A 23,197-nucleotide genomic window follows, 5' to 3' on the forward strand; every position below is an offset into this window, starting at 1 on the left:
CTGTAGTTGTATGGGCCAATTCCTTATCATAAACCTCTGATATACATACATACATATCCTAGTATTTCTGTTTCTGTAGAGAGCCCTAACCAATCCACCACTACTCAGATCCCAAGGCTCTTGGATGAGATTCCACTGTTCAGCCCAGCCACGCACCAGCAAGGGTAGACCTTCCAGAAACTGGACCTGCCTGGGCAAGTGAGGCTGACTGGACTCACCCATTTTGGTAATATCTGGTATTGGTCCCCAGGTATTCTTGACTTCCCCACATCACAGGCACACAGTAGGATTGTACATCCCCACCCAAAGGAGTTTAAAGTTGGGCACAACCATAGGAGCCGCTTTGTTGGGCTAATGAATTGTGAACACAAGTGACATGCATCGCTCGTGACCCATACAGGCTCTGCCTCCCTCTACTCCAGCAACAGGCGAAGTCTGGATGGTGCCACTTCTTCAGCACGGGTCCCGGAGTGGGCACAAAGCATGTCAGGGCCCCAGCTAAGCCACAGTGGACATGAAGCGCAGGCAAGAAATGAACCCGTGGTTTCGTGCTCCTGAGGCTTGGGGGGATGTTTGTTACGACAGCCTAACATCGTCCTGACGGATTCACTCTCTGCAACATTGACATCTGGCTCTCGTAGACAAGGCAGAGCCTTCACGGGGACTTCGGGCTCCAGTTCTGAAGTGGACGGCAGGCAAATGAGACCAGTCGTGGGTGGTTCTACTGTGCAAATCTGCTTTAGATCTTTTTATGGCTCCCCATGGCCCTTAGCGCTAAACCCTCTCCCGATCTGCTCCTGCTAACATGTCGGGTCTCACTTCTCTTGGTTCCAGGCTCTGTGCTCTCTGCTCCAGCTACACAAAACTGCACCAAGTGGGCATTCCCCCGATTCCAGACTCTGGTTCTCTCTACTTTGAAGATCCTTCCTCTCACCTCACCCTTCTTCTCCATCCGCCAGCACCACCCTTCCCCCCGGCAACCTCCTAGGCAGCTTCAGGTTCAATGCTGTTTCTCCAGCTCTCCTGCAGACACCTGTGTGAGACCCCACCTCAGTGTAGCATCACAGCCTGTTTGCTCGTCCGCCTGACCCCAGACTGTGCCTTCATATTCCCCATGCCGAGCCCAGCGTTTGACAGTAAAAGCCCAATAAAGGTTTGTTACGATAAAAGGAAACAAAGAAGGAAAGGAGGGAGGAAGGACCAACAGACAAACGTGATCTTCCACTCACTTGTACTGTTCTTTGGCCTGCATAATGACAAAGTCCCACTTGTAGTTAATTTTTTTGTTCAAGAAGTTGTAATTTTCCTAGAAATGGAGAACAAAAAGAACACTAAGCCCCACAACACAGGCTGTGTGCAGACGGAAGCAAGCTCTAAGTCAATGAGGGTGTGCCCTGGCTTTAGACGCAGCCAGATGATCTCCCATCCCAGCTTTGCGAAGGCATTCACTCAAAAGGTAGCACTGAATTCTCAAAAAGCCTTCACAACAAAAGCCACACCCTGGCTTGGATTTTTTTTTTAATAAATGTATCCCAAATCTGATTAGGAAGAGGGGAACCGTGTGAGGGGAAATGTAGAAACTCAGTATTCAACAACAGAGCATCACAAATGCACAAAGACAAATCCTAACATTGGTATGATGTGGGCCCTTCGAAATACATATTTGTAAAGAATAAAAACACGGCAAGATTGTTGCTGTCTGCACAGGAATCTAGCCTTTTGAGGGATGCATGTGTTCTTTGAGAAATCTGACTCATCCGGCCTGAAACCAAAGCTACACTATTGTTTTCCCATCACAAACTCAAGTTCACATCTGTTTATCACATAATGTCCATTATCGTGCATATTAATTGTCTCATTAATAGGACAGCGAACGGAAGGGAGTAGCTACTTTGTGTCCAGTAGGCACTGAGGCAAGGGCTTAAATTACAGCAGGAGAAACTGAAGCTTGACATGGGGAAGAATTTATTTCAGCAAGCTGCTTCCAAATAGATGGACGGATGAATAGTAGATGGATGGATGGTGGGTGGATGGATGGATGGATGGATGGGTGATGGATGGATGATGGATGGTGGGTGGATGGATGGATGGTGGATGGTGGATGGATGGGTGATGGATGGATGGATGAATGGATGGTGGATGGATGGTGGATGGATGGATGGATGGATGGTGGATGGGTAGATGGATGGATGATGGATGGATGATGGATGGATGCATAGATGGATGGATGATGGGTGGATGGATGGATGATGGATGGATGGATGGATGGATGATGGATGGATGGATGGATGGATGATGGATGGGTGGGTGGGTGGGTGGACGGATGGATGGTGGATGGTGGATGGATGGGTGATGGATGGATGGATGGATGGATGGATAGATGGATGGTGGATGGATGGATGGATGGATGGTGGATGGGTGGATGGATGGATGATGGATGGATGATGGATGGATGGATGGATGGATGGATGGATGGATGATGGATGGGTGGGTGGATGGGTGGGTGGGTGGATGGATGGATGATGGATGGATGATGGATGGATGATGGATGGATGGATGGATGGATGGATGGATGATGGATGGGTGGGTGGGTGGGTGGATGGATGGATGGTGGATGGTGGATGGATGGGTGATGGATGGATGGATGGATGGATGGATGGATGGTGGATGGATGATGGATGGATGGATGGATGGTGGATGGATGGATGATGGATGGATGATGGATGGGTGGGTGGGTGGATGGATTGATGATGGATGGATGGATGGATGGATGGATGGATGATGGATGGATGGATGATGGATGGGTGGGTGGATGGATGGATGGTGGATGGATGATGGATGGGTGGGTGGGTGGGTGGATGGATGGATGGATGGTGGATGGTAGATGGATGGGTGATGGATGGATGGATGGATGGATGGATGGTGGGTGAATGGGTGGATGGATGGATGATGGATGGATGATGGATGGATGGATGGATGGATGGATGGATGATGGATGGGTGGATGGGTGGGTGGGTGGGTGGATGGATGGATGGTGGATGGATGGATGGATGGATGACGGATGGGTGGATGGGTGGGTGGGTGGGTGGATGGATGGATGGTGGATGGATGGATGGATGGATGATGGATGGGTGGGTGGGTGGGTGGGTGGATGGATGGATGGTGGATGGATGGATAGATGGATGATGGATGGGTGGGTGGGTGGATGGATGGATGGATGGTGGATGGATGGATGGTGGATGGATGGGTGATAGATGTTGGATGGATGGGTAATGGACAGATAGACGGTGGGTGGGTGGATGGACAGGTGACAGATGATACATGTATGGTGCATGGATGGACGGTGAATGGATGAATGGATAGATGGTGGATGGACGGATGGTTAGATTGTGGATGGATGAATGGATGATAGATGAATAAATGATGGGTGGGTGGATGGATGGATGAATGATAGATGGATGGATGGATGGATGATGAGGGTACACATGATATAACCAAGGGGGAAGAGGAAAAAAAACAGCTCAAGACTTTATTCCAATTATAATAACTTATACTTGAAAGCATGTCTGTACCTTTTCATATTCTTCTAAAATCCCTTTCTTCTTTATATTTCGCTTGGCTAGATAGATGGCTGCAAAAGAAAGCAATGACATTTTCCATCATCACCATATTTTAAAACGGCATCTGCGCCATTATATGCACGAGGCTGCTGTGGTTGGCTTGGTAGGGAGAAGTTTCAGCAGATCCTTGCTCCCTTCCCTGGGAACACACCCAATACAGATGTGAACGGACATAAAGGTCGTGATGACAGTAAGACAAATGTCACCAAGGTGCAGCGAGTAAATAAGCAGCACGTTGAGCACTACCAAAGGCATAGGGGGATGGAGTTTTACCATAGTCTGTATCTTCAGCCGGCCACTGCTGGGTGGGCCAGAAATACGGCGTCTATAAAAGAAACCAGGAAAGCATGTAAGCGTGGGCTTACAACCCACGCTGTTGACTGTCCCCCTGGGCCCCCAGCCCTGCGGCTTGAGATGAAACGACCTCAGCCCCCTCCCCCACCATTTCTAAAGTTCTGATCTGTGAGGACATGAAGCCATGCAATTCCCTTCTCAGATAAGATTAATCCCATATTAACACCAAGGTCAAGGTCAAGGCCAAGACCCACCTGAAACCGGTAGAGGCTGTTGTCAGGCTTGAGTACAAGATTCCTGGGATCCTGCAGAGGGTAAATGTAGCCATATTTGACAATAAAGTTGCCCAAGTTCTGTGCCTCTGGGAAGAAACAGTTAAGACATGGAAGTTAACAGCAGACACTGAAGGCAGAAGCTCATTGCCCATCCCCCACACAGCACCCCAAACTCCAGGAGAGGCGCCCCATCCAAACAGCACTTCATCTAAGGAGAGAGGACAGTGGTTCCTGAACTTGGCTATGGGCAAATTTCAGCTGGGGAGCATGGTAAGAGGAAGACTTCCCCAGCTCGACCCCCAAGAATGACAACTCATAAGTCTGGGGGGAACCAGAGAACCCAAATGTTCATGGGTATCACAGGTGGTCCACTGAAGATGTTTGAAGAAGCTTCTTTGGGCCCTTTGGGTCTGGAGAAGTCCCCAGGAGCAGGGAGAGAATGTCTCTGACCACCAGTGAGTTCCTCCTTCAAAAAGGAAAGGAAATAGGAGGCCACGTTTACTGTCAACTTCTATCCCCTAGCTCCATTCTACCCACATCCTAGGTATGGATCCCCCGGCTCCTCCCCACCTCACTTTATTACCTAGCCCACCTCCAATGTGCTTGGAAACATAGCCTTGTTTCTGGATTTGCATCAATTAAAGGAAAACCTTCCTGGCTCTTTCTCAGAGTCACCAAGGAAGCAGGTGTCTTGCCATCATCCAGAGAATTTTCTACCCCTGCCGTCCTCGGGCCCAAGGACCCAACCCACAACCCCTCCTGTATCTCAGCCTCCAACGCTTCGAGAGACTTTCTCCCCATCCCTCCTTCTTCATGTCTCACTCCCCCCCCCGCCATCGTAGACAAGTCTCATTTTCTATGCCGTGTGATACCAAGAGCCTTTTTTCCTAGTGGGAAGTCTGTGCCTCAGATTCCTTCTGTTCCAACCCATCCCTCAAAGTGCTGCAAACATCCTAGCTTACATATGATTATCACACATATGGCTCAAAACTCCCCCATGACCTCCTATTGGCTGCCTCCCAGACGAAACTTGGAATCTGCAAATATGCCAGCTACACGCCTGTCCCTCCCCTGCCCTCCATACCCAGCTGAAGTCATTTCTCCCAATTTCCCCCTCGTCCCCCTCTCTGTCTCATTCAGCCCATTTCTACACCACTGCTCTTGCTAGTTTCCCCTCTGGGAAGACAGACCCTCGGAACTCCCCTCCACAGTCCGCTAGCGGCCCTTCTTTCGAGACCAACTGTATGCGTGCATCACCCCTCCAAGACTTCTGTCTTGACTGATTCTTCCCCGGTTGCCTGTTATTTATGTGCTCCCAATATTTTGAATGAAACAACCATTTTTCTTCCCCAATTATCTGTCACGCCTTCGCTTTTGATTCTGGTTGTTTTTCACATGAATGCCTTGTCTCTCCAATGTCAATTTCTCAGAGACAGAGGCTAAGCCTCCATTTAGTCTCTGGCCTCCAGAGATTCTTTGGTCCTTGTCAACGGAGTGCCTGAGGAGCTCTCACCCAGATTGGAGATCCAAAGCCGCTGGGCGATCCACTGGAGAATATCACTGCCTGCAAACCAGAGGTATTTGGCCATCATCAGTTTCCCAGCCCAGCCCCCGACCTCCACACCCTCCTCCACGCTGTCACCCCACAGGGTCTCCTCCAGGCTCAGCTGTGATCTCATCCCTCATCGGCTCAAAACTTTCAGGGCCTCCCCTCCACCGCACCCCTGTCACTATGTTCAACCCAAAACCCCACAACCCATAATTCAGGGTCATCCATGATCTGACTCCGGCCAGATTTCCAGCTTAACATCCCCCCACACCCGCAATTCTTCACCTCTCTTGTGGTGTTTATTTCCTTACCTTACAATAATTTGTGCATGGACTAGTATTTGTCAAGTAGGAAGTAAAGAGCCTAAGTCTGAGCCCTGAAAAAAAGCAGACCCAAGGCATGCTGCCTGTGGGGCTCCAGATGGAGCCTGGTCACATGAAGGGACATCAGAGCCAGGAATGGGAGGAAAAGTGGGAAGGAGCTAAGGGTAGGGGATGGTTCTCCCCGGCTCCCAAGTTCCCAGGCAGAACTCTGAGGAGTCCGAAAATTCGAAATTCAGACCCGGCCTCTCAGGTCATTGTGAAAGTACTCTGGTCGAAGCAGGAGGGTGGGACATATTCTAGTAACACTCTGTGGATTGATTTATAACTTCAGACAATGGAATGGGAGCACCACTTGCAGTCACGCCCTGGGCTCGGCAGGTCTTAGGGGCCAGCCTGGGAACAATAATGCAGAGTGAAAACTGGTGTGGGAAAAAAAAAAAAAAAAAGCAGGTGAGGCAGACAGGGATGAGATCAGGCGAGATCAGGAGAGAAGAAGCGCCCCCTCCCGCCCCTCTCCCAAGGATTCAGATTTATCTAAGGGCCAAAGCGAGCCAAGTTCCAAAAGCAATCCAGAACTGTTGCAGGACCCCAAGGAGCTGTGTGGTTCCTCCTCAACCTGGGCCCTGCACCCCCTTAGTGGAACAGACTCCTTGTACAAGGAAGGCAATAGTTCCCCTAAAGAAAGATGAGATGTCCTGGAAGGAACCACCCTTCACCAGACACCATCTGGCAAACAGCAATAACCACATTTTCCAGCAACTTCACAGGCCAACCCTGGACCCCTGCCTGCATGAGAACTGGCCCACAGCACACACCAAGAAGGAGGATCCGGGTCTGAGACCCCACTGCCCGTGTCCTTGTGGCTGGAGTGTTGCACGTGATAGATACTTGCCTCTTCAGAGCTAGTGAAGGGGCATTTCTTCTGGGGCCTTCCAGGGAAGGCCCTTAACACCCACTCACACACTCTCTGGGCTTAATTACTTGCCCGCAGCATGACTTAGGATGGACAACCTGTAATTCTTACCTTCCTGTCCATGCCCTGGGGCACAAACGTTCAGACATTATCTCTGTCCTTGTAACATGCCCACCGTTCTCGCTTCCAGTGGGTTCTCGTCTATTGTTCTTAGTTTTATTCACCCCTGGTTGGCTGTTCTCAAGCAAAAGCCTTCATCTAAATTCCTCCTGAAAATCCTAGGACTGGATGTTTTAGACTTTCCACCCCAGGTTTCCTTGAATGCTACTCGGGAGGCATGTAGACCGAGAGAGAGAGAGAGAGAGAGAGAGAGAGAGACCCAAACAGACAGCAGTTTGATTAGCACTCTCCACCAAGGAGCCAAGGGTTTTCTCATCCACTTGACTGCTTCCCGAAATAGACCAAATGGGATTACAGAGCCACCGGCATCGGCACCACGTGGTCTGTGCTAATGGCGTGGCAGGCTCCGCGTCAGCCACCGTCATCCCCAGAAGCCCTGGGTCACCTGCCATCTGAGGAGTTAGAGACTGATTACCCGGTTTGCTTTTATTCGTGCTGATGCAGGACCCAAGGCTTCTCCCTGAGACCCGTTCCAGCGGCAGCTGAAATTCACCCACACAGGAGGAACAAGAGAACACATGGCAGGGTCGGCCGCCTCGGCCAAATCCAGGAACCACGGGCGCCCCGTGTGCAAGGAAAAAGAGCAGCTTATGCGCACTGACAGTGGGTAAGGGTATGGACGCTTGAGTCACACAGCTGGGATCAGATCCAAGCTCAGCCACGTGTGTGAGTGTAGTGACACGGGGACACGTTGCTGAGCCTCTCTGCTTCTCCATGGCCCCACCTGCAAAATGCGGATGGTCGTGTCTATCCCTAACTTTGTTGTGGGTGTTAAGTGACACAGTGTGGGGAATCGCCTGCTGTCACCACACATCAAGCATCCATGCTTGCTGACCACATGCACAGTACTATCTCACCTAACACCCGCCATCATTCTCGTAGACAGGGATTGCGAATCCTGTTTTTTTAATGTTCATTTATTGATTTTTAAGAGAGAGAAAGAGAGAGAGTGCACAAGCGGGTGAGGGGCAGAGAGAGAGGGAGAGAGATGATCCAAAGCAGACGCTGCACCGTCAACGGAGAGCCCGACGCAGGGCTCAAACTCACGAGCTTTGAGATCATGACCTGAGCCGAAGTCAGATGCTTAACCGACTGAGCCACCCAGGCGCCCCCCCACTATTCCTGCTTTTAAAATAAAAACACTGAGGCAAGGGCTACACGGCTTGAAAAAGGCACCTGAAAGATTCAATCCCAGGTGCCCCTCGCCGTCCAGTGCTCTCTGCACAACACTAGGCCAGCACCGGCTCACGCATTCAGCAAACTTCTGTTAAACCTCCCCCCCTGCCTGACCAGCAGCTCTGCTAAGCACTGGGGTTACCCAGGTGAGAAAGATGCGATGTGAAGGCTTCCCAATCCAGTGGAGAATCCAGGCCACAATTAATGACAACCAGGAGCGGAGGGGGGCGGGGCAGGGATGCCTTCGGGAAGAATGGTCCCGGTCCCCCCCCCACCTCACCCCCCCCCCCCCCCCGTACGTCTTAAAGGCTGGGAGGAAGCAGGACCACCCTGAGGAGTCTGCCCATTTATTCCTGCTCTTTGGGCGCCTGTGCTACACTGGTTCCTAGCCTCTCCCAGGGGTGGCTCGTCAGTTTCCTTTTCTTTTGTGAGCTACCCTGTTCCGTTCCCATCAACTGCCCTTTTGCTCCAACCAGCCAGGTTGGTCTTCTGTGGCTTGCACTCACAGAATCCTGCATGATACACTGATGGTGGGGGCACTCTTTCTTCCAAGCAGCTAGAAAGGGAAACAGGACAGTGTCAGCCTGCTTCTCTCTGCCAAGACCAGGGCACCTTGAGTGAAAAACAGTGAGGTCGTGGTGGGGGGGAGAGAGTGAGGGTTCACAAGGAGCAGAACAGAGGGGTGAGTCCCAGGCTTGTGCTTTGAGAAGCTATCTGTTTCTGCAGACACTATGTCTCGGTAGGAAACATGCTCTTGACCGAAAAACCAAAATCATACGACATATGCGACCCATTAATCAAAATTCATTCCTCTTTTGCGGTTCGGTCCCTTCTGCCAATGTCCGCAGATGATGCTCCTTTATCCCACATCCAGAGAAAGGAGACACTGGCGGCATCCTGTGGGGTGGTTAAGGAGGGCACCAGTATATTCAGATGGCTAACGGGTGCATGAAAAGATGCTGAATCATCACTCATCATCAGGGAAATACAAATCAAAACCACAATGAGGTATCACCTCACACCAGAGTGGCGAACATTAACAACTCAGGGGGCGCCTGGGTGGCTCAGTCGGTTAAGCATCCGACTTCAGCCCAGGTCATGATCTCACAGTCCGTGGGTTCGAGCCCCGCGTCGGGCTCTGTGCTGACAGCTCAGAGCCTGGAGCCTGCTTCGGATTCTGGGTCTCCCTCTCTCTCTGCCCCTCCCTAGCTCACGCTCACTCACTCTCTCTCTCTCTCTCTCTGTGTCAGAAATAAATAAACTTTAAAAAAAAAACTCAGGAAACAACAGATGTTGGCAAGGATGTGGAGAAAGGGGAACCCTCTTACACTGCTGGTGGGTGCAGGCTGGTGCGGCCACTCTGGAAAACAGTATGGAGGTTCCCCAAAAAATTAAAAATAGAACTACCCTACCCAGCAATAGCACTATTATATCCTTTATCTAAAGGGTACAAAGATGTTGATTCGAAGGGGCAAGTGCACCCCCAATGTTTATAGCAGTGATATCAACAATAGCCAGATTATGGAAGGAGCTCAAATGCCCATCGCCTGCTGAATGGATAAAGAAGATGTGGTATGTATACACACACACACACACACACACACACACACACACACACACACACAATGGAATATTACTTGGCAATCAAGAAGAATGAAATCTTGCCATTTGCAACAATGTGGATGGAACTAGAGTGTATTATGCTAAGCGAAATAAGTCAGAGAAAGATAAATATCACATGATTTCACTCACGTGTGGAATTTAAGAAACAAAACAGACGAACATAGGGAAAGGGAAGGAAAAATAAGATAAAAAGAGAGAGAGAGAGGCCAACCATAAGAGACTCTTAACTACAGAGAACAAACTGAGGGGTGCGGGAGGGGAGGGGCTGGGGGGACGGGCTAAATGGCTGATGGGCATTAAAGGAGGACACTTCTTGGGCCGAGCACTGGGTGTTATATGAGTCACTGAATTCCACTGCTGAAACCATTATTACACTGTATGCTAACTCATTTGGAGCCCAATTTTTAAAAATTAATTAATTAATAAAAACAGAAAGGTGTCAGCGTGAATCAGACCAGGGTGGAGCAAAGACCAATTTATTTCTGCCAGATAGTATTTTTCTTCCTCATGCGACCTGATTTCATCAAAACAAGGCAAACAGAAAGCGACAGTAAAAGCTTTTTAAATGACCTCCCGGGAGGGACGGCTTCACAAAGTGCCCCATTGGTTCTTTTTCTCCTTTCCTTTCCGACCCCTTCCTCAGAAGGAGCCTGTGGTCCAGGAATCAGCAAACTTCCTCTAAAGGGCTGTACATAGCTTCACTTCGGGGGGCCATAATTCAGTCTCTGCACAACTATGCAACTGTCACTGTGGCATAAAAACAGCCAAAGGTAAAACACAAGTGGGGACGTGGTTGCGTCCCAATAAAACTTTATGCGTAAACACAGGCCACGGGCTGAACTGGGACCTTGAGCTCTAGGCCACCATTCCCTGCGTGTGGATGGTTCGAGGCCAAGACTAAGTCACAGGATACATTACCTGTCATGGCGTGAGGGACACTGGTGACCAGGACCTTCTGGTTCTGCACCCTGACCCCCGTCTCTGGGTTCTGCATGTCCTTCACCAGCGCTTCAATCTGCAAAACAGAACCCAAAAAGCTGGCTGACCGGAACCGTTTTTCTCACAGACACAAGCACCCTCGCCGGGTTGGGGAGCCCAGAGAAATGCGTTCTGACTGGAGACGCTGCGCAGGCCTAAGAGAGAAGGTGGCACTTAGCAGAAGAGGATTGTGACGGACAGAGAGTGACAGGACAAGAGGAGCCGAGGCACAGGAGGACGACCGTGCCCGGGGTGAGAGAGGGACAGAAAACAGGGGCAGACGAAGCCGGAACGACAGGTGGGAGCCAGATCACAACGGGCCTCGAATGCCATTCCCGGAGCGTGCATTTTGCTCCAGCAGCGACTGCTGGAGAGGAGCATCATCCAGCCCACGTTTGCGAAGTGTGGTCCACGGCGGACAGAAGAACACTGAAGCATGAAGAAGTTTGCCAGGGTGGACGCAAGTGGGGACATCCGTTTGAAGCTACTGCAACGGTCCAGGCAAGAAATGGTGGGGCTCCCATGCTTGCCACTTCCGCCCCGTGGTCTCCTCTCAGGAGAGCAGCCAGGGTGAGTCTATCAGTTATTCTGGAAGATGTCCCTCCTCCACTCAAAACCCTGCAAAGGCTATTCCACTCAGAGGCAATGGCCAAGTTCCCCTACTGCTCTAGCGGCCGGGACCCCTTCCCCCCTGACTTTTCTCCTCCCACCTGGCTGCCTCCCATCCAGCCACAATGGCCACCTTGCTGCTTTCTGGCCATGCCAAGAATATACCAGCCTCCTGCCCCGGGGCCTTTGCTCTGGCTAGTCCCTGTGCTTACACCACTCTTCCCAAGAACCTACGTAGCTCACTCGCTCACCACCTTCTTCAGCTAACATTCTCGGGAGGCCTGAGAACATCCTACTTAATGCTACGACTTTGAACTCCACCCCTGGCATTCCTGACCCCCTACTCGCTTTTTCTATAGCACTCAGCTTCTAACCGAGGAAACTATCTACCTAGTGATTACATTGTTTATTGCATGATTCCCTTGATCCTAGAAAGTAAGTTCTTCAAGGGCAGTCTTCTGTCTGAGGCTGTATTATGACTGCATGGCATAGAGCCTGACACATAGGTGATACTCCATAAGCGACTGATGCATGAGTTAATAAATAAATGAAGACAGCGGCAGGAAAGATAATAGGAAGGTGTGGCTTTTAGAGCCCTAGTTAACTCGAATGAACCGTACTTGCAAGTGATTGACTTGTTCAGTGAGGGGGGCACAGTCTGTAACTCCTGTGATCAGAGTTGCCAGTTACCTAAATAGAAAATGGAGAAAATGGAAAGGAAGGAGCACCTTCTGGAAGCAAACGCTTCTGCTTCGGAACGCTGACCGAGCTAGCCAGAGTGCAGGCAGGGGATGGGAAATGAATACCTCAAGTTCGAAAGAGATAAAGGTCAGAGATAAGAATCAGTCGTGACTATCGAAGAGAGATTGAAACAAACAGAAACAGTGAACTGTCCGAGGAAGAGTGAACCGCAGGAAGACAGACACAAGGACACCCCTGGTGGTCTTTAGAGTACTTTTTAAACTGTTATTAAAAAAAAAAAAAAATAGTCTTCCACTTGAAAAAATTAAACGGAAGTAAAGTCAACTGAAGGATATTTTAAAACAAACCGGATGGGTTGGCACAGTTTAGAAAAGGCAACCTGGAGGGATGGGTTAACTGGGCAAGGGGCATTAAAGAGGACACCTGCTGGGATGAGCACTGGGTGTTATATGTAAATGAATCACTAAATTCTACTCCTGAAATCATTATCGCACTATGTGCTAACTAACTTGGATGCAAATTTAGAAAAATTTTTAAATTAAAAAAGAATAAAGTGGAGCTATAGGAAAAAAAAAAAAGACAACCCAGGTGTTTCTCTTGTCAATGTTTACGATGGGAATTGACGAAGCCCATGCAGAGGTTTCGAGCTCCATGTTCCCCCAGGAAACCGCTTACTCATGAAGAAACCATGTATCCCCAAGCCTGCCAGGTGCCTGCAAGGGTCCATCAGTCGCTCAACAACCAGCCATGGTGGACTCAGGAAAACCAAAGATAAGGCGACGTGGCCCCTGAGCCCACGGAGTGCACTGTCTGGCACAAGGAGATCATAGGACAACATGGGAAGTGTGATGGCAAAGGTGAGTTCCTGGGATCACGAGGACACAGTAGTGCCAGGAGGGATCAGCAGCGGGGACTTTAGGAGTGAGTCTTCAAAAGACGATAGGAACCAAGGATCAGAGAGGGTGGGGGAAATGGGGGGCCACGGCATTCCAGGCTCCGGGAGCAGCAGGAACAGGGGCATGAAATACGAAGGAAGGAACAAAGGTGGGAACACAGACCTTTCCTGTCCTTCTCTGGCCAGAAGCCTTCCCCCCCGCATATAGCCTGCTGTATCCTCATGAAGGGCTGCATCTCAAACCCAACCTGTCTGCATCCCAACCGCTACCCAAACCGAAACAGGTCACTGGTCCACCCGCTTCCCCTCCATTTCACTAACTTGGTTACATCATCGTCCTCCCGCTTTTCAATAAAATAACACTCCCCCACTCTGTGCAGCCCTTCACAATTACCTTTTAGACTCTGCTCAGTGCTTGCAGTGAGGGCAAAGGGAAACCCGTGATTCTGGCAGCTTCGTGGGGTTTCATTTCTCTACCAACTGCAGGATTTCACTTAACCTCTCTGAACGTCCCTCCTGGACCATAAATGGGGACACTGATAGTATGTGCCCCAGTAATTGACACAGTTTTGTAATCTCTTAGCATCTCATTAAGTAACCATGCAAAAAATGCTTTACGAGGCCAGACAAATGTTATAGACTCGTAAAGATGTACAATAAGCATGAAGATATATACTTTACCAGGAGACGTGTGTGTTGGTGGGTATGGTTTGAATCGGTAACAGCAGCAGCTTTCATAGAATTAATGGATCTTTGAAACTCGGCACGCAGGGCCGTGTTCAGATGCCTGGGAATAAAAACCCTGCTCTACTTACCGCGCAAATGCTGGTATTTATCGAGCATTACTAAGCGCCCGGCACTGTGGGGGGTAAAACGAGGCAGAAAACATACTCCAAGTCCGCGGAGGATTGGGAAGACACGTGTATAAAAATAAAAGGGTAACTAAGATAAATGCTAGAGATCTGGGTGCAAATCCCTGCTCAATATACAAGCCAGGTCAACTGCTAAATTTCACTAAGACTCATTTTTCTGTAACCTAGAGATGACAATAATACAGAGACGACAAAAGTACCTATATCATCAGAGGGAGGTTGCAAAGATTACATGAGATTAAGCGCTTAAAGCACTTGGTATCATGCTATGCAGAGAGTGTTCAGTAGACAGCAGTTGGAGGCTGAATTAGGCACCAAAAAAAAAGGCAAGGTGCTAACTGGAATAGGAAAAGAAATAGCCAGGAAAAGAAAAGGATAACTGAGAAGATCCCCCCCCCCCACACACACACACACAAAAACCATAGAGGGCGTATAGGAAGGGAGGGATGGCCTGAGAAGGCCCCAGGGTTCTCTACACAGGGAAGCGAAGAGATTGAACTTGGCCTCCTCTTGCACAGTTGGCGGGAATGCAACATGGTGCCGCTGCAGTGGAAAACAGTAGGAAGGTTCCTCCAAAAATTAAAACTAGAATTCCCAGCAACCCCGCTTCCCGGTACACATTGAAAAGACTCGAAGCCAGGATCTCGAAGAGAGATTAGCACTGCCGGGTTCGCTGCAGCATCGTTCCCGACGGCCAAGATGGGCCAACGGCCTAAATGTCCATCAGCAAGTGAACAAGGCAAAGGGTGCCACAGACATACAATGGGACATTAGTCAGCCTTGACAAAGAAGGACATCCCGCAGTATCCCACGATAAGGATGCGCCCGGAGAACACGTCGCTAGGCGAAGTAAGAGCCAGTCACAGAAAGACGGCATGGTCCCACTTACGTGGGGTACCCAACAGGCAAGTTCATAGAATCAAAGAGTGGAATGGTGGTGCCAGGGGCTGGGGGAAGGGAGATGGGAGCTGGGTTGCCAGCCGACAACCATCAAGTTTCAGTCAAGCAAGGTGCATAAGCTCTGGAGATCTGCTCTGCCGTATCGTGTCTATTAACAATAGACGGTTGTTAACTATGCTGTTTGTGCACTCAAATTTTAAGAGGGGAGTACTCCCGGTAAGTGTTCTTACCATAATAAAGTAAAACTTTTATTTTTTTTAAGTTTATTTCTTTATCTAGTGGGGGGAGGGAAGGGGTAGAAAAAGACGGAGAGAGAGAGAATCCCAAGCAGGCTCCGCGCTGTCAGCACAGAGCCCAACGCAGGGCTCGAACTCACCGCCCGTGAGATCATGACCTGAGCCGAGATCAAGGGTCGGACGCTTAGCCGACTGAGCCCCCCAGGCGCTCCCACAATAGAATAAAAATTTTAAAGGGAGAGTGATAGACAGAGATTGCACCCAGCTGCATCGGAGGTGAAGGGTCACACGCAGGACTGAGTACGAGCTCCATCTGCCCAGACACTTTCTCGGCTCACGGATTGTTCCAGAACAGAAACGATCCGTTTCCACTCCAGTCTGAGCTTCCATCCTTGGCCTTCTGCAGCATCAGGCTCTTGGCCACTGCCTAGAGCCTGCAGTCGTGAGGGAGCAAAGGGGTGAACCCAGCAGGGTGTTGGAGGGGCCGAGACGAGGCCGCTTCTTCTGGACTTGGGGGACCCAGGAGCCGTGCGCTGCGGGGGTCACTCCTGCAGTTCTCAACCCACTGTGAGCCTCAGATTTATATGCTACTCCAAGAAATGCCTGATTTTCTGGTGTGAGGGCTCAGGCCTCCCCTCTCTCACATTAACTGCCAGATGAAACCCCATATTTATTCACAAAAAGTCTTAGACGGGGCACCTGGGTGGCACAGTTGGTTAAGCGTCCCAACTCTTGATCTCAGCTCAGGTCACGATCTCACGGTTCCTGGGCTGGAGCCCATGTCTGCACCATCACCACAGAGTCTCGTCAGGATTCTCTCTTTCTCTGCTCGTCTCTCACTCCTGCGTGTGCGCACTCTCTCTCTCTCTCTCTCTCTCTCTCTCTCTCTCTCGCAAAATAAATAAACTTTTTTTTAAGTTTATTTATTTGCCCTGAGGGGGGGTAAGGGCAGAGAGAGAGGAAGAGAGAGAATCCCCAGCAGGCTCCGTGCAGATCAACATGGGGCCCGATCCCATGAACCGTGAGCTCACGACCTCAGCCAAAACCAACTCTTAAGACCTCTTAAGACCTCACTCTTAACCAACTGAGCCATCCAGGTGCCCCTGAAAATAAGTAAACTTTTAAAAAAAAAAAAAACTCTTGGGGCGCCTGGGTGGCACAGTCGGTTAAGCGTCCGACTTCAGCCAGGTCACGATCTCGTGGTCCGTGAGTTCGAGCCCCGCGTCAGGCTCTGGGCTGATGGCTCAGAGCCTGGAGCCTGTTTCCGATTCTGTGTCTCCCTCTCTCTCTGCCCCTCCCCTGTTCATGCTCTGTCCCAAAAATAAATAAACGTTGAAAAAAAATTTTTTTTAATATAAATAAATAAATAAATAAATAAAAATAAACTCTTGTATGAGACAACAATGTTTCATAGGAACAGGGGGTCGAGATATTGGAGAAGAAATAGAAATTGCCTTATGAGTTAGAAATCGGATAGAAAGTCAGCAGATTGGATTCCTTCTCTTCGCATTAAAAAAAAAAAAGGCTAGTTATAAAGAGCTTGAAAATAATCTTCAGAGGAGGAATAATGAGAGTTATTTTAAAAACACAATGAGGAGAGTCACATTTCTTTCAGGCAGGCATGTCACCCGTCACAGAAAAGAAGGGCTGGGGGGAGGAGGGCACAGCACGTGAACCTCGAGAACATTCTGAGGGAGTTCAGGCCGCTGAAACTCCACTCGATTTGCCTCAGACTTTTCCTCATATAAATTCCTCCAAGGGGTCTCCCCAGTCCTCCAAGGAAACTCTTGAGAGACTCTGCTATGGGCTGATTTGTGAACCCCGAAATTTGCGTGTTGAAGCCCTGACTCCGAGGACCTCAGAAGGGGAGTGTCCTTGGGGGGCAGGGTCTTGAAGTGGTAAGTGAGGTAAAATGAGGTGGTTAGGGAGGCCCTAATCCAAGAGGGCTGTGTCCTTATGAGAAGAGGAATCAGGGGCGCCTGGGTGGCTCAGTCGGTTGAGCGGCCGACTTCGGCTCAGGTCATGATCTCGCAGTTCATGAGTTCAAGCCCCGCGTCGGGCTCTGTGCTGACAGCTCAGAGCCTGGAGCCTGCTTCGGATTCTGTGTCTCCCTCTCTCTCTGCCCCTCCCCTGCTCATGCTCTGTCTCTGTCTCAAAAATAAGTAAAACATTAAAAAAAATTTTTTTTTTAAATATGTTTTAAAATTTAAACTTTAGGGGCACCTGGGTGGCTCAGTCGGTAAAGTGTCTGACTTCGGCTCAGGTCACGATCTCGCGGTTCGTGAGTTCCAGCCCCGTATCAGGCTGTCTTGCTGTTACGGCAGAGCCTGCTTCAGATGCTCTGTCTTCCTCTCTCTGCCCCCCTCCCCCTACTCTCTGTCAAAAAAAAAAAAAAAAATTTTTTTAAAAACAAGAAGAGGGGCGCCTGGGTGGCGCAGTCGGTTAAGCGTCCGACTTCAGCCAGGTCACGATCTCGCAGTCCGTGAGTTCGAGCCCCGCGTCAGGCTCTGGGCTGATGGCTCAGAGCCTGGAGCCTGTTTCCGATTCTGTGTCTCCCTCTCTCTCTGCCCCTCCCCCGTTCGTGCTCTGTCTCTCTCTGTCCCAAAAATAAATAAACGTTGAAAAAAAAATTTTTTTTTAAATAAATAAATAAAAACAAGAAGAGGAGGAGATTAGGACACAGACACGTCCGGAGGGAAGACCACGGGAGGACACGGGGAGAAGGCGGCCGTCTGCAAGCCAAGGAGCGAGGCCTCAGAGGAAAACCAACCATGTCCGCTCCTGGTCTGGGATTTCTAGCCCCCAGAGCCGTGAGGAAATAAATCTCCGTTGCCACAGAGCCATGGCACTTTGTCACGGCAGCCCGAGCAAACTAGCAGACCCTGGGATCTAGCATCCACCCCGAGAGAAAAACCCCTTTGCGCATCGCGGAGGAGAGAGAATCCCAGTCGTTTCCAGGTTCTCCAGAGAGCAGGCGAGAAGCCCTTGCCTTTCAGCTCCAAACGGCTGCCAACTCTCACACCTCCCCCTGGTGTCCCGTGGGCGTCCCCCGGGGCTGAGGCACAGGCCAGCCCTCCCCACCTGCAAATGTCAAGGCCAACGCCCAGCCAGACTCCGCCACATCCCGTTCCCGGGCACAGACAAAGGCGGCACAGCCAGGCCGCGCTGGCACCCCCCGCCCCGTGACCCCATGTCGGGGGACAGTGTCGGGGGCGGGAGGTGAGGGCGTGGGCCCCACGTTTCTTCTCTCAGGAGCCGTCGTGCTGCACTGTGACTGCCAGCGTGCCAGGGAACCCCGACATCACAGAGGAGCAGACACGACGGCTTTGACGCCCCGACATCCCACCCTGCACGCCCACGCCACTCCTCACATTAAGGAGCTGTCACTCACTGTGCAAGATCTCCGGGGCTGGAATTTTCCTTGAAGCCGGAGAAGGCTCCCAGGGGGATGATAATAATCAGTCCTTGTCTCTACAAAGACGGGCAAAATGAGCCAGAACCACGGGGTTGTTGTGCTAACAGACAAGAAGGGGCTCCTGCTCACACGCCTGGCCACACAGAGGCCTGCTGACCCCCGCCTTCTCACGCGGGGTCCCGCACACCCTTGCGAGCGCCACACCCTCATCGGTACTCAAATCCTGCTCTGCCCACGCTGGTCAACAGCCCAGGAAGCGGGGCGCCTGGGGGGCTCAGTCAGTTAAGTGTCCGACTTCGGCTCAGGTCATGATCTCGCGGTCCGTGGGTTCGAGCCCCGCATCAGGCTCTGTGCTGATGGCTCAGAGCCCGGAGCCTGTTTCGGATTCTGTGTCTCCCTCTCTCTCTGCCCCTCCCCCATTCATGCTCTGTCTCTGTCTCAAAAATAAATAAACATTTAAAAAAAAAAGAGTCGGGGCGCCTGGGTGGCGCAGTCGGTTAAGCGTCCGACTTCAGCCAGGTCACGATCTCGCCGTCCGTGAGTTCAAGCCCCACGTCGGGCTCTGGGCTGATGGCTCAGAGCCTGGAGCCTGTTTCCGATTCTGTGTCTCCCTCTCTCTCTCTGCCCCTCCCCCATTCATGCTCTGTCTCTGTCTCAAAAATAAATAAACATTTAAAAAAAAAAGAGTCGGGGCGCCTGGGTGGCGCAGTCGGTTAAGCGTCCGACTTCAGCCAGGTCACGATCTTGCCGTCCGTGAGTTCAAGCCCCACGTCGGGCTCTGGGCTGATGGCTCAGAGCCTGGAGCCTGTTTCCGATTCTGTGTCTCCCTCTCTCTCTGCCCCTCCCCCGTTCATGCTCTGTCTCTCTCTGTCCCAAAAATAAATAAATGTTGAAAAAAAAATTTTTTTTAATAAAAAAAAAATAAAAAAAAAAAGAGTCAACATTTAACCAACTGAGCCACCTTAGCGCCCCAATATCAATATATTTTAAGTGCAACCGGAGTAGAAAAGCACTCAGACCCTCAAATCAGAATCGTCTTTCTAGACATAAACCGAGTGGTTTTAAAACAGCAAACAGCTTCTCGCTGAATGCAGAAAGCATCAAACTCCTCACGCCAAGTACAAAGCCCCCAGTTCTGGGCCCTCCTTACCTGCCAGCCTTACCGTCCGTCGACCTCCCGCTGTCCCGACCCCTGATGACCCCCCCATGCCAATGTGACACTTCACACATCCGTGTTTTGTATCTGCCTAAAAACTCACTCATCTTCCCATCCTCCTGGCAAAGAAAACTAACTTCTTGTACCTCAGCTCGGTTGCAACCCCCTTTGTGAAACCTGGCCTGATTCCCCTCACCCCGGGCAGAACTGACCATCCCTCACATTGTGTGAGATGTGTGTGTGTGTGTGTGTGTGTGTGTGTGTGTGTGTGTGCCTCTCTTTGTGTAGACAGATATAGAGATACATCTCCTCTAACAAAGTCTACCACGACCTTGAGAGCACTTCTCTTCTTATTTACGCATCCGGCTTTCTCTGGGAGACTCTAAGCTCCGGGAGGAAGGGGCCAAGTCTTAATCCCCCCAAGAGTCCCGAGCACCTGGCACAGTGTAGCACATAAGTACAGGATTATGTGTGCGTGTGTGGAGTGAAAGAGTGATACAAGCAAAACATACCATGTTCCACCCACACCTCCTCTAATATTTCTGTGTCTTCACTCCCTTCACAAGCAAAAGCAAGTGCCAGAAGCCACACCAGAAAGCATAGCGTCTAACAGGAGGCTTCCCACGTGGCACCAGGAGAGTCAATCCCATGGTCTATCCCAAGGACAGCAGCACGGGTACTCGCTTGGGATGGCGATCCGGCGATCACAGAGGGGACGAGCCAACATTACAACAGGAGCCCATGGGTGTTGCAACCATGGGGAGCAGTGCACTGTGTCTCACACACACACACACACACACACTTAGCATATGCCATTCCCTCTGCCTGGAACACCCTTCCTTGTCTTTCTCTCTTTCTAGAACTCCCATTTATCCTCTGGCTCTCAGCTCCACGTCCCCCATGCACTTAGGTCAGGCCTTCCCATAGCCTCCACTCCGCCCAAAGTTCATAGCATCATATCACATTTGGGAACAGATGATGGTCAGTCCCGTATTTTTCCTGGTTCCTCCACCCAGTGGCTGTATGGCTGGGGCAAGAAACCTCTCTGACCTTCAGTTTCCTTCTCTGCAAATGGTGATAACATCTGTCTTGTGGACCAGATGGGATAATGGGACACAGCATCCTTCATAAATATTCATTGACTATCTCATTGAATATTCACTGAGGGGTGAATGACACCACGCCCACGTCCACATTCCTTTGGTCCGGGTCTTTCTCCAGAAGACTGGGCATCTAGTTCAGCTGGCTCATTAGGGACTCCCTGGCAGGGCTCTTGAAATTGGCTCTAAGGAGCTCTGTGACCTGACTGAGGACCTCAGGATACACAGACAGACAGGGTCCCTTCCACGAAGCAAAGGGAAAGATCGGTACTGGAGGTGTGGGCAGAGTCTAGGGGACAGAGAAGGAAGTCCCTCTGCTCCAGGGGGGGTGGGGAGAACTGGCCTTCACCGAGGAAGGCTGGGAATTTGGCAGGTGAGAAGGGGAGAAAGGGCTTTCCCAGGAGAGGAGCCTCGTGTCTGAAAGGGCACAGGGTTCCTAGAAAGGTGGGGGGCGGGGGGTCATTGACGCCGGAGCCCCACTGAGTACCGTGGCCACTCTGTTTTGTTTCCCTGGAGGGCAGGTGCAGAAGGTGGCTGGGAGGTAAAGAGAGGTGGGTCAGAGCAGGATCCCGAGGGGCTGGGCTGAGCAGATTGTACTTTACCCTGTGTGCATGGGAAGCCAACGGAGGGTTTTGGGCTGAGGGGATCAGCGTTGATTTAGGAAAGAAAATCAGTGTGCTTATGAAGCACAGGGTGGAGGTAGACAGACTGAGGGGGAGCAGGGGAGCTGGAAACCAAGACACCAGACGGAAGGCCAGGTAGAGAGAGGAAAATCTACCAGATAACAGTCATGATGGAAAAGAGTGTCCGAGATTCAGAAAACAGAATGTCTCCAGACAATTACTTTCTGGAAGAAGAAGACAGTCTCGGGAAAATCCCGGAAGATGATTTCTGGCTCTCAGAGATCAGACTTAGGAATTTACGCTTTGAGAAACTGGCGTCTGTCTGTTTCATGGATGGTCCTCGCACCTCTAATTCCTGGAATATGCACACACGCTTCTTGAAGTAGGTGGACCACGTGTGACCAACTGTCCCCGGTGTGCCCGGGACCATCCAGGTTTTAGCGTTGAAAGTCCTGGTCCAATCAGGACAGTTGGTCCCTGCCTACACCAGTCTGCTGAGCTCCAAGGGCTCAAGGCAGAGTTCTCATTGTCACAAAGCATTGAGCTAATTCTACTCAACAAGATAAGCCTAAGAGGGCGTACACGCACTGCGAAAAATGGCTGTACGTGGGGATGAAGGGTGGGCAAGGGACCTGGGACCCAATCCTTTGCCTATCTCTTCTGACACTGGCTATCTCAAAAGCCCAGAGCAAAAGGAGCCAGTTCCACCCCAACACATCCCCCTACGGGGTACATGCCACATCCCAAGTGTCCTCAGGACGGGTCCCCTGTGCCTGGCCACTTGGTCTGAGAAAGCCTTTGAAGAGGAAGGGGGAAAGGTTCTGACTTCCACCGCCAGCACAGACAGACCCAAGATCCACAAATACACGTACTCGGGTGAGGAACCTTAGGACAGTATCGGGATTCTGTCTCAAATCTGACACAGCCTCCGCTAGACTGCCTTCTGGCACCCTTCTCTCCAGAGTAACAGGTTGTTGTCTAGCCTCCAACCGACCGTCGGCCCTGGCTTCAGATTCTCCGCTACAAACAGGTCATACGTAAACCTAATCATTATAGTCTTAATTAAAACACAAGCGTGCACACACACCCACACAGAGCAAATAAGTCATTTAATATCATCAAGCGGCACTAACGGACCGCAGGCGTGCCCTCCGCTCCCGGCCACACGCTCCGAGCCTCCCCAGCATCCCCGCGCTCACTTCCCAGAGTTGGGAGCCTGCGCACCTCCCGGGGCCCAGGGCACCGGACCGCGCTCACCTTCTGGAGAAATGCCATCCTCGGCCTGTACTGTTGGCCTTGGTGTCGGATCGTCATCCTGGCCCCCGGGGGGATTCGGAACCGGAACACCGGCGGCCCGCAGGGGGTGGGTGGGAGAGCCCCCGGCCCAGGCGCCCGCGCGCCCCGCACCCGCCGCGGCGTCCGGGGGGAGGAGGGCGGCCCGGAGCGCGGGCCGGGGGCGGCTGCTGCCGGCGGCGCCCCTCTCCTCGGCCTCGGCTCCCGCCCCGGGAAAGCGGCTGGAACGCGCGCCGGCCAATCAGCGCGCCGCGCCGCGGGCTCATTAGCATGCGCCGCGCCGGCGCCCACCTGCCGCCAGGGGGCGGCGTCCGGCCCCCGCGGGACGCCGAGGAGCCTCAGGTGAGACCCGCGCGTCCGGGACCCGCCACCGGGAGGATCTGTCGCAGAGAGTGCGCCTTTCCACCCGGGGCAGAAGTGAGGTATGTGCAGAAGTGAGAGCAAGCAGCCTCACTAATGAGCGCG

General features: G+C 51.4%; 1 protein-coding gene across 2 annotated transcripts in view; it reads right to left on the reverse strand.

Moving 5' to 3' along the window:
* Positions 1-22,892, reverse strand: part of RGS9 (regulator of G protein signaling 9) — a 70,714-nt gene extending 47,822 nt beyond the window's left edge. For both annotated transcript variants that reach the window (XM_047834026.1, XM_047834025.1), the window contains exons 1-7: positions 22,697-22,892; positions 10,872-10,968; positions 5,703-5,753; positions 4,169-4,275; positions 3,894-3,945; positions 3,573-3,631; positions 1,230-1,306 (exon numbers count right to left, since the gene is read on the reverse strand). In XM_047834026.1, coding sequence (XP_047689982.1) covers positions 1,230-1,306; positions 3,573-3,631; positions 3,894-3,945; positions 4,169-4,275; positions 5,703-5,753; positions 10,872-10,968; positions 22,697-22,753 — 500 coding nt within the window. In that variant the 5' untranslated portion in view covers positions 22,754-22,892. The remainder of the gene's footprint in view (positions 1-1,229; positions 1,307-3,572; positions 3,632-3,893; positions 3,946-4,168; positions 4,276-5,702; positions 5,754-10,871; positions 10,969-22,696) is intronic.
* Between the last annotated feature and the right edge of the window lie 305 nt (positions 22,893-23,197).

The sequence above is a fragment of the Prionailurus viverrinus genome, chromosome E1, assembly GCF_022837055.1.
Source record: "Prionailurus viverrinus isolate Anna chromosome E1, UM_Priviv_1.0, whole genome shotgun sequence".
Lineage (NCBI taxonomy): Eukaryota > Metazoa > Chordata > Mammalia > Carnivora > Felidae > Prionailurus > Prionailurus viverrinus.